At 50.1% G+C, this 9,204-nt stretch overlaps 1 protein-coding gene across 1 annotated transcript; it reads left to right on the top strand.

Moving 5' to 3' along the window:
• Positions 1 to 3,807: 3,807 nt before the first annotated feature.
• TREML1 (triggering receptor expressed on myeloid cells like 1) lies at positions 3,808 to 8,059 on the top strand. The gene is made up of 6 exons (XM_055144913.1): positions 3,808 to 3,850; positions 4,016 to 4,348; positions 6,613 to 6,727; positions 6,942 to 7,027; positions 7,451 to 7,503; positions 7,766 to 8,059. Exons 1-6 carry the CDS (start codon positions 3,808 to 3,810, stop codon positions 8,057 to 8,059), a joined length of 924 nt encoding a protein of 307 aa, XP_055000888.1.
• The last annotated feature ends 1,145 nt before the right edge of the window (positions 8,060 to 9,204 follow it).

Below are 9,204 nucleotides of genomic sequence, written 5' to 3'. Positions count from 1 at the left end.
GGGCTGGAGTGATAGCACAGCATGGAGGGCGTTTGCCTTGCACGTGGCCAACCCAGGTTCGATTCCCAGCATCTCATACAGTCCCCCAAGCACTGCCAGGAGTATTCCTGAGTGAGGAGTAACCCCTTTCCATTGCTGGATGTGACCCCTGTCCCCACCTACCCCCACAAAAGAGATTATGGCTCTTGCCTTGCTCATGGTAAACCTGGTTAGATCCTCAGCACAGCATATGGTCGACTGAGCACTTTCAAAAGTGATACCTGGGTGTAGAGCCAGGAGTGAGCTCTGGGAACAGCCAGGAATACTCCCTTGAACAAACAAAACAAAGAAAACAACAAACATTAAAAGAGCCTCTAACTCATAGGTTCTGGGCAGTTCTCTCTTCCTTTACCAGACCCAATTGTCAAATCCTCACTTCAGTGTGATTTTTTTTTTCTTTCTGGGTCATGTGCAATGCACAGGGGTCACTCCTGGCTCTGCACTCAGGAATTACCCTTGGCGGTGCTCGGGAGACCATATGGGATGCTGGGAATCGAACCCAGGTTAGCCGCGTGCAAGGCAAACGCCCTACCCATTGTGCTATTGCTCCAGCCCCTTCGGTGTGAATTTTAATTCCACTGACATTTCTCTAGCGCCTAGTCTTCCTTTCCCCTTTCCTGTGGCCTCCTATCCATCCAGGTCCCAAACCAATGCTGACGACTGCTCCCCAGGCCCGCTCCCCGCCGACCAAGTCCTCCCCAATCCCAGCTGGCATGCCCATTGTTTCCCCTAGGCTGGAGTTTTGCCTTCATCATGCAACCTACCCCAAGAAACAAAAAACAAAGGGCCCAAGTAAGCTTAGGTCTACTACTCATGGCGTACCATTGTCCAGAAGGAACTCTGAGACTCGGGGCTGGAGTGATAGCACAGCAGGTAGGGCGTTTGCCTTGCATGCGGCTGACCCGGGTTCGATTCCCAGCATCCCATATGGTCCCCTGAGCACGACTGGGGGTAATTCCTGAGTGCTGAGCCCACTCCACCTTCTTGCTCCTGGGCCCTGATGCTGGTAAAACTCAGGATTCATCACCGTGGGGGTCCTCTGCCTTGCACTCTGGCTGGGGCAACCTGGAGAAGGGGGTGGAATGATTAGACTCCAGTTTTCAACGTTTGGCTTTTACTGAGAAATCAGAAGTAAGTGCCTTCCTCACTTTTAGCCTCATGTCTTCATGTGTTAGCAACAAGTCTATCATCTATTTGGGTAAAGCAAGAGAACATGGCATTAGTAAAAATCTGTTCAGAGTAACATTTGGAGCACTGGCATTGCCCTCTTCTTCTGTAGGAAGTAAGAGCTTAGGAGGAGACCTATTTGAAACCTACTGAGCCAAATCCTGCCTCCTCACTCTCCTTCTAGACTTGTAGCAGCATCAGGGGCTGTAGTTGATACAGGCAAGCACTCAAGAAGGATCTCCTCTCCATGCAATACTCACAAGTGACTTATTCGTAGCACTGTAGCACTATCATCCCGCTGTTCATTGACTAGCTTGAGTGGGCACCAGTAACATCTCCATTGTGAGACTTGTTGTTATTGTTTTTAGCATATTGAATACACCACAGTAGCTTGCCAGGCTCTGCTGTGCAGGCTGGATACTCTTGGTAGCTTGCCAGGCTCCCCGACAGGGACAGAGGAATCAAACCCTGGTCGGCCACATGCAAGGCAAATGCCCTACCCACTGTGCTATTGCTCCAGACCGACATTTTGGTATGACTTACTGGTATGAACACTATTCCATCATCAAAACAAACAAACAAAAACACCTTTTTGTTGTAAAATGGCCAGACAGTATATCATGTAAGATGTTGTCTTGCATGCGTCTGATTTAGCACCACATATTAGTCCCTGCCAGGACTGATCCCTGAGTCAGAGCCAGTCATATGTCCTGAGCACCACTGGGTGTCCACAGCCTGTTGTGTAGACATGCACAATGGAACACTATGCAGCTGTAAAAGAAGTTGAAATCTTACAGCTTGCTGTGACATGAATAAAACTAAAAGGTATCATGTGAGGCAAAATAAACCAGTAGGAGAAAGATAAATGCAGATTATATCACTCACCTGTGGATATTAGAGAAACAAAAACAAGTGAATAGACATTAGCAAACATCGGGGACATCTGAAGGGGGTGGGAGATGATGATCGAACTAGAAGTGACACGATGACAATAGTGGAGGGTCATGGGCATTTTGGGGGTGGTGGGGTGCGGTGACTCTGTAAAGCAATACCATAAGCTTTAGCACTATTGTAACCCTATAACCTACATTATAAAACTTTTTTTTTTCTTTTTAGGTCACACCCAGTGGGCTGGAGTGATATCACAGTGGGTAGGGAGTTTGCCTTGCATGTGACCGACCCAGGTTCGATTCCTCCACCTCTCTCGGAGAGCCCAGCAAGCTACCAAGAATATCCCACCCCCACAGCAAAGCCTGGCTAGCTACCTGTGGCGTATTCGATATGCCAAAAACAGTAACAAGTCTTACATTGGAGATGTTACTGGTGCCCACTCGAGCAAATTGATGAGCAACAGGATGACAGTGATGGTGACAGTGATGGTGCTCAGGAGTTACTCCTGGCTCTGCACTCAGGAATTACTCCTGGTTGTGCTCGGGGGACCATATGGAATGCTGGGAATCTAACTTGGATCAGTCACGTGCAAGGCAAATGCTCTAGCCCCTGTACTGTCGTTCCAGCTCCTACATTACAAAACATTTTAAATAAAGAAAGCCTGATGCAGAGCAGATAGGAGCCCATCCATGTCACCCACAGGTGCAATCTCTCTGTCTGGTTTTCCCAAACCATTCAGAGTTCATGTTCTGGCAAAACCCTGGGTCACAGGCAAGCAGAGACTGTTGGTCACTCTCTTGTCCCTGCCACTAAAGTTGGCCCCCGCACTAGCTGGGCTTTCTGGGGCTCTGGCAGCAACTTTCTCATTATCTGTTTCCTTGCTCCTGAAAGAAAAAGCAAGATAAAGCAAGTAGAGCAGGAGGGGGATGGGAAGAAGAGAGATGAATTTTCCACACACAGCCCCATGTAAGTCAGACTGAGGGTGAGGGCATGGCACCCCTTTCAGTCTTCCTTATCAAGTCCCAGGTCAGGTGGTTCATTATTCACGGGCTATGCAGGCAGGCATCAGCAAGGAGCATCAGGGATTCCTGAGCTTGGAACACAAGGAAAAGCAATTATGAGACGTGCAACTTATATAGAGCATCAGAAACAGGACCCAGCCTCATCTCTGGCAGGAATGAGGAAGTCAGGGTCCCCTGAGCCCACCAGGAGTGAGTCCTGAACAGAGAGCCAGGAGTCATCTCTGAGCACCAACAGGTGTGGCCCCACATCAAACAAACAAAACCACGAATAAAATAATCCCAGAAAAAATGCCAGCTCTAGGGGGGATAATTAGCCAATGAATCATCTTATTTTCAGAATTGCAGAATTTGGAGATGCATGAACACCCAGAGTGAGGATCACCCAAATTAGAGTGAAGACACCCAAGGCTATCTCCTCCTCTTCCCCCACCGCATCCCAGAGTGCACTGGTCCTTTCTCCACCACGTTCCAGGGGGCCCTCATCTCCTCCCCCTTATCCCTGAGTCACCCCTTCCTGTCTGCCTTTATCCTTGCCTGGCCGCCCCTAAATGGGGTGAGGGAGCCAACAGGAATTAGGAGTTCCTTATCCCCACCCATCGAGGCTCCCCTGGCACTGTTCCCACTCCACAAAGCTAGTTGCTGCTGCCTCAGGGCCCACACAGCCTGGAGCTGTCACCTCCCTGCCACCATGGCTCTGCACCTACTGGTCCTGCTGCTCCTGGGTTCCTCAGGTAAGAGGTGGGAGGGGGAACAAGCTGCCAGAACTGCCGGGCCCCTCCCAAGCAGTCGCAGTGTGATTGCCACCCTCCAGGGATGAGATTCAGGTGCTAGTCCCCAAGGTTGGGCTGGGCAGTGTCCTGCGTGGCCTCCTCTCTCCATGTCCTCTCTTTCCCCAGGCCGAGGCTGGGCTGACAGCCACCCTGAGGTGCTGCAGGTTCCTGCAGGGGGCTCCATCCAGGTGCAGTGCCTCTATGGCCTCCAGGATACCAGGTCTCAGAAGGTGTGGTGCAGGTTCCTGCCTGATGGCTGCCAGGCCCTGGGCTCCTCCGCAGTGGACCGCCGGGCCCCGAGGGGCGGCCGGACATTCCTCACTGACCTGGGTGGTGGCCTACTCCAGGTAGAGATGGTGACGCTGCAGAAGGAGGATGCGGGGGAGTATGGCTGTGTGGTGGAGGGGGCCACGGGGCCCCAGACTGTGCACAGGGTGACTCTGGACGTGTTACCCACAGGTGAGGTAGCCCAGGTGGTCACAGAGCCTCCCATCTGACCTGTCCCTTCCCACCCCACTCCCAGCTGCTTGGGAGTACTGCCAGCCCCCGGCCTGGGAGGAATTCCAGACAGATAGCCTTTCACAGCTGTGCAGGGAACGGAAACCAACATGGGCGAGAAGTCATCCTGTGGTCTGCCTTCCTCCTCCTCTATCAGTGACACATGGAAGGCCTGGCCTCCTGGTCTGGAAACAGATAAGTCCACTTTGGAAAAGAACACTCCAGTGGTTAAAGCACCCCTGATGTCCAGATCTCCATAAGAAGTTGGGTTCTTGGGGCCGGTGGGTAGGGCGTTTGCCTTGCATGCGGATGACCCGGGTTCGATCCCCGGCATCCCATATGGTCCCCCAAGCACTGCCAGGAGTAATTCCTGAGTGCAAAGCCAGGAGTAACCCCTAAGCATCGCTGGGTGTGACCCAAAAAGCAAAAAAAAAAAAAAAAAAAAAAAAAAGTTGGGTTCTCCACACCCCCAAGCCTCACATCCTCACTCCCATGGCCTCAAAAGCCTGCATTTTCAACATACTTGAGGTTATTTTCCCCCTAGAAGAGCTAAAACCCTAATTCAGACATGCAGATTGCTACTCAGCCAATTTATTTATTTATTATTTTTTCCTTTTGGGTCAGACCCAGCGATGCACAGGGGTTACTCCTGGCTCTGCACTCAGGAATCAACTCCTGGCGGTGCTCAGGGGAACATATGGGATGATGGGAATCAAACTCAGATCTGCTGCGTGTAAGGCAAACGCCCTACCTGCTGTGCTATCACTCCAGCCCCTTGGCCAATTTATATCTTTATATGATCCAGTCTTTAAAATTCCTTTAACAGTACTTTTGATGGCTGGGAAAAATAACCAAATTCTTATTATTTTGTAAGTCTTCACCAAGCTTCTGGCATGTGTCTCACCTCACAGCCAGGTTAAACGCCTAAACTGCTGCCACTGAATCCACCCCCAATGGGATGTGTCCTTGATGCTCAAAGTAATAGTGTCAATGCAGTTACCATGAGGGACCATGCTTTACCCTCACAAGTCTTATTATTTTTTGCTTTTTGGGCCACACCCAGCGATGCACAGGGGTTACTCCTGGCTCATGCACTCAGAGGACCATATGGGATGCTGAGATTTGAACCCGGGTCGGCCGAATGCAAGGCAAACACCCTACCCACTGTGCTATCACTCCAGCCCCTCTCACAAGTCTTATTCTTGCAGCCCATGACTTTTTACTGTCCAAGCATTTATTCAAAGTGCATTTTAAAGTGCTATTTCTTCGAACAGGGTATTGTGTAAGAATATTCTGGAAAGAAGATGGTCAAGGACTAACTACTGCTGCAGGGACAGGCACTGCCTTCCCAGAGGGACGCTGACTCATTTTTATTTCTAGGTTTTAATTTTTTCCAGTAATTTGTGTAATACCCCAAGTAATGAAGAAGGCACTTTTCATTCTTTTGTCTCTCCATCTGTTAGTGAGGGATGAAGTTATCGTCAGAGGATGCCATTATCTCCTATCCCTGGTCGCTATTTTATTTAATAGATTTTAATTTTTGTTATTTTTTGCTTTTTGGATCACACCCAGCGATGCCCAGGGGTTACTGCTAGCTCTGCACTCGGGAATCACTCCTGGCGGTGCTTGGGGTACTATATGGGATGCTGGGGATTGAACCCAGGTCGGCCGCGTGCAAGGCAAATGCCTGACTAGCCGTACTATCACTCCAGCTCCAATGGTCACTATTTTATGGCATCATCGCACTCCTGGTGAACTCTTATCCTCAGCTCTCCTCCCTCCTAGACACTTGAAGGTCTGATGACTCAAAAGATCATGCCTGAGAGGCAAATGGTCATCAGATGAGCTTCCCTGGGGGATGAAGCAGGAGAGACACCCTGGCTATATTTGTTTGTGGGGGGGAAGGGTGGGGGGAGGACAATGCTAAGTACTGTGGATGTTCAGGGTGGGTATTCCAGAGGATGGGGAACATGTGCCCACAGTGGCAGCTTGGGAAGGCTGGGCTTCAGGCAGATTAAAGAGGCATCGCAGGACAGGTGCTGCAAGAGAGGGGCTCCGCCATGGCAGACCCTTCGTGACAGCCCAGAACAATGTAATAGTAGTCTTTGAATTTCATACTGGCAACTTCCTCCCGATCCTTTAGGCCACAGTAAGCCCTGCACCCTGGCTTCAGTGGGTATGTTCTCAATAAGTATTCCCACCAGACTCAGTTGCTGACCTGAAAGAGGAGACGGGAAAGGAAGAGACCATTAGGTCTGGCAGTCTGTCCCACGATCCGTCCTCTAAGCCGATGGGCAGCATCGTCCCTGTGGATGACATCCCTCGCCAGGATGACAAGACGTACGTTTGCATGATTGGGAAAGGGTGGTGGTCTGCTTAACACCTCAGACCAAAATGGAGGGACACTCAGGAATGACACCCTTGGGAATGATCAGGCAGTTGGACAGCTGCAGTCATTTCCTCCCTGAGAAGGCGGTAGTCTTTCCTGTCCTGCCATTTGTCTGTTCCCTACCTTACCTGAACAGGACTAACCTCGCCTCTCCCTGTCCCTTAGTGTCCCCTTGATCTGGGGCACCGTACTGCTGCTGGGCCTCCTTGTAGTGGCGGTGGTGCTGTTTGTGGTAGTAGCCAGAAAGAGAGGTAGGTGGCTCTTGATTCATCATCCCGAGGTGGTCACTCAGGTTCCGTGCCAGCTTGGGATCTGAGTATGTCCCCTCCATCTTTGGGTGGTTTGGGCCTTAGCTGAGCTTTCAGACTCAAGAACTTTCATGAGTTAGGGGGCAGAGGAGGGAAGGAGAGACTGCGGAATTGGAAAGGGGGTGCTGTGGGACAGGACCAGTGAGAGGAGGGCACAGGTCTCAGGTGATGTAAACTGTGCATGGGGGAGGAGTGACGGGGCAGCCTGTGGCAGAGTACAAGTCTGGGGGACCTGCTTAGATATTTAGTGTTGGGAGAGAATGCGGTGAGATTAGATCCGGAAAGATGTTTGAGGAGTTCTGAAGGGAGCTGGTAGAGCTGGTAGAGAGCAGAGGAAGTGGATTGTGCTATGTTCTGTCCTCCCAGGGAACAGGCTTGGTGTCTGTGGTCAATTCCAGAACAATGGAATTTCAAGGAAGGTAAGAGACCTCTGTAAATCCCATACCCTCTCCAGCCCAGTTCCCCAGATCTTCCAGTTCTCATGCCTTCCTAAAGGTTCCAGAATGATGGGGGGATGAGTAGGTGCAGTTGGTGTCAAAATGGTTTCTAAACGCTTTAATTTTGGCCTCATGGCCTTCCTTCTGCTTTGATATCTCACCTTCATATGGTTGGAGCGGAAGAAACTGGGGTTCTGAGGCAGAGGCAAGAATTCTGCCTTTGTGTATGTGTGCTTTGTTACAGGAGCTCCATTCTACCGCTGACTCCGCCGTCGCAGGAGATGGGTCCTCAGATGTGCCATATGTTAGGCTTGATTCACCACCTTCCTTTGACACTACCACCTACTCCAACCTGCCTCTTGGTCCTCTTTCAGGGAAGCCCCCAGCCTCATCTTCATCACCCCCTCTGCCTCCTAAGAGATGCTCCCAGCCTGTGACATATGCTATGGTTATCTTCCCTAGAGGGGAGAAGGGTGGTGGGGCTCCCTGTGAGCCAGCAGCCCAGGACCCACCAAATAGCCAGGGTGCACCCAGTTAAGTGCTCAAACTGCATGGCATATAGGGACTATCCCTGGCTTATGCAGCCTGCCCTGTCAGCCCAGGTCTGGGATCCTCAGGAGAGATGAGCAACTCGGGACATTGTAATGTCTTGACTTTTCTGACCCAAAAAGTGAAACTTAGCTACGACTGAAGACTGAAGTGTCTTGGGAAAGTCCCTCAGGCTGGTTCCTTTCATTATACACTGGGCTAAATAAACTCTAAATATAAACACATGAGCTCTTTATAGTTGCGGGGAAGGAAAGGGCTACCGACTATTCCCATGGCCTGAGGAGTCAAAGTACTCTGGCCCAGAATTTCCCCCTTATTTTCCTGCATGGCAGTGTGGGAAAGTGGCCACACCCTGGGTTGGAATCCTCCAATGTAGTCTGACTCCAGGGATGCCAAGAAAGTGTCTTTAAGGACCACTTCCCTTTCTCAGAACATCTTTGATTCATTCTAGAAATCTTTGGTTTTGGTTCCACGCCTTGTCACATACATCTTTGGATATGACAGTCTATCAAGGGAGGCGGGGGATGACAGTTAAAGAGCTAAAGAGACAGTATGTCAACTCCTATAGTCTCCTAAACCCACAGGAATGATCTCGGAGTGCCGGAGTAAGCCCTGACCACAGTGGGTATGGCTCAAAACCCAAGGAAAAAACAAGGAAACTGAGCAGACAAGATGTGAGAGGGCTGGCTGTGAAGATACATAAGTAGGGACAGACACCAAGCCTGTTCTTTGGCAGTGCAATGGGCTTTCAAGCCTTATGTGCGGATGCATTTCACATGTTTCACCAGAGCTCATTCCTCGGAGGGGTGGTCATTTGTCAAACTCCCTTTGGACTGAACTTTGGATCCTGAAAAGAGGAGGAAAAATATGGCCATGGAGGTCTGAGGGTAGAGGGAATAGATGGTGACCACAGTAAAGCATGGATGACAATCTGGGCATGAAAAGGCTAAAATCTCTGCCAAAATTCCTTCTGAAATGGTTCAGTTTGAAAATACTACTTGGCTATAAGACAAAATCACTTTTGGCAACTTTTCACTACACTGGTAGAAATGGAAAGTACTGTATGGAATGAAATTACCTAGGATTGACACAGTAATTTCTTTATGAGATATAAAGACACATAGTAAAGAATTA

This window comes from Sorex araneus, chromosome 7 (assembly GCF_027595985.1).
Source record: "Sorex araneus isolate mSorAra2 chromosome 7, mSorAra2.pri, whole genome shotgun sequence".
In the NCBI taxonomy this organism is placed as follows: Eukaryota; Metazoa; Chordata; class Mammalia; order Eulipotyphla; family Soricidae; genus Sorex; species Sorex araneus.
The sequence above is the reverse complement of the archived record's forward strand: the minus strand, read 5'-3'. Positions and strand labels throughout refer to the sequence as shown.

What these genes read in the sequence shown, in the direction of transcription:
- TREML1 (XM_055144913.1), top strand. Translation starts at nt 3,808, where the DNA reads ATGGCTCTGCACCTACTGGTCCTGCTGCTCCTGGGTTCCTCAG. An exon ending in GCTGCTCCTGGGTTCCTCAG is followed by an intron (nt 3,851 to 4,015) that starts GTAAGAGGTGGG and finishes CTCTTTCCCCAG; the next exon opens with GCCGAGGCTGGGCTGACAGC. An exon ending in ACAATGGAATTTCAAGGAAG is followed by an intron (nt 7,504 to 7,765) that starts GTAAGAGACCTC and finishes GCTTTGTTACAG; the next exon opens with GAGCTCCATTCTACCGCTGA.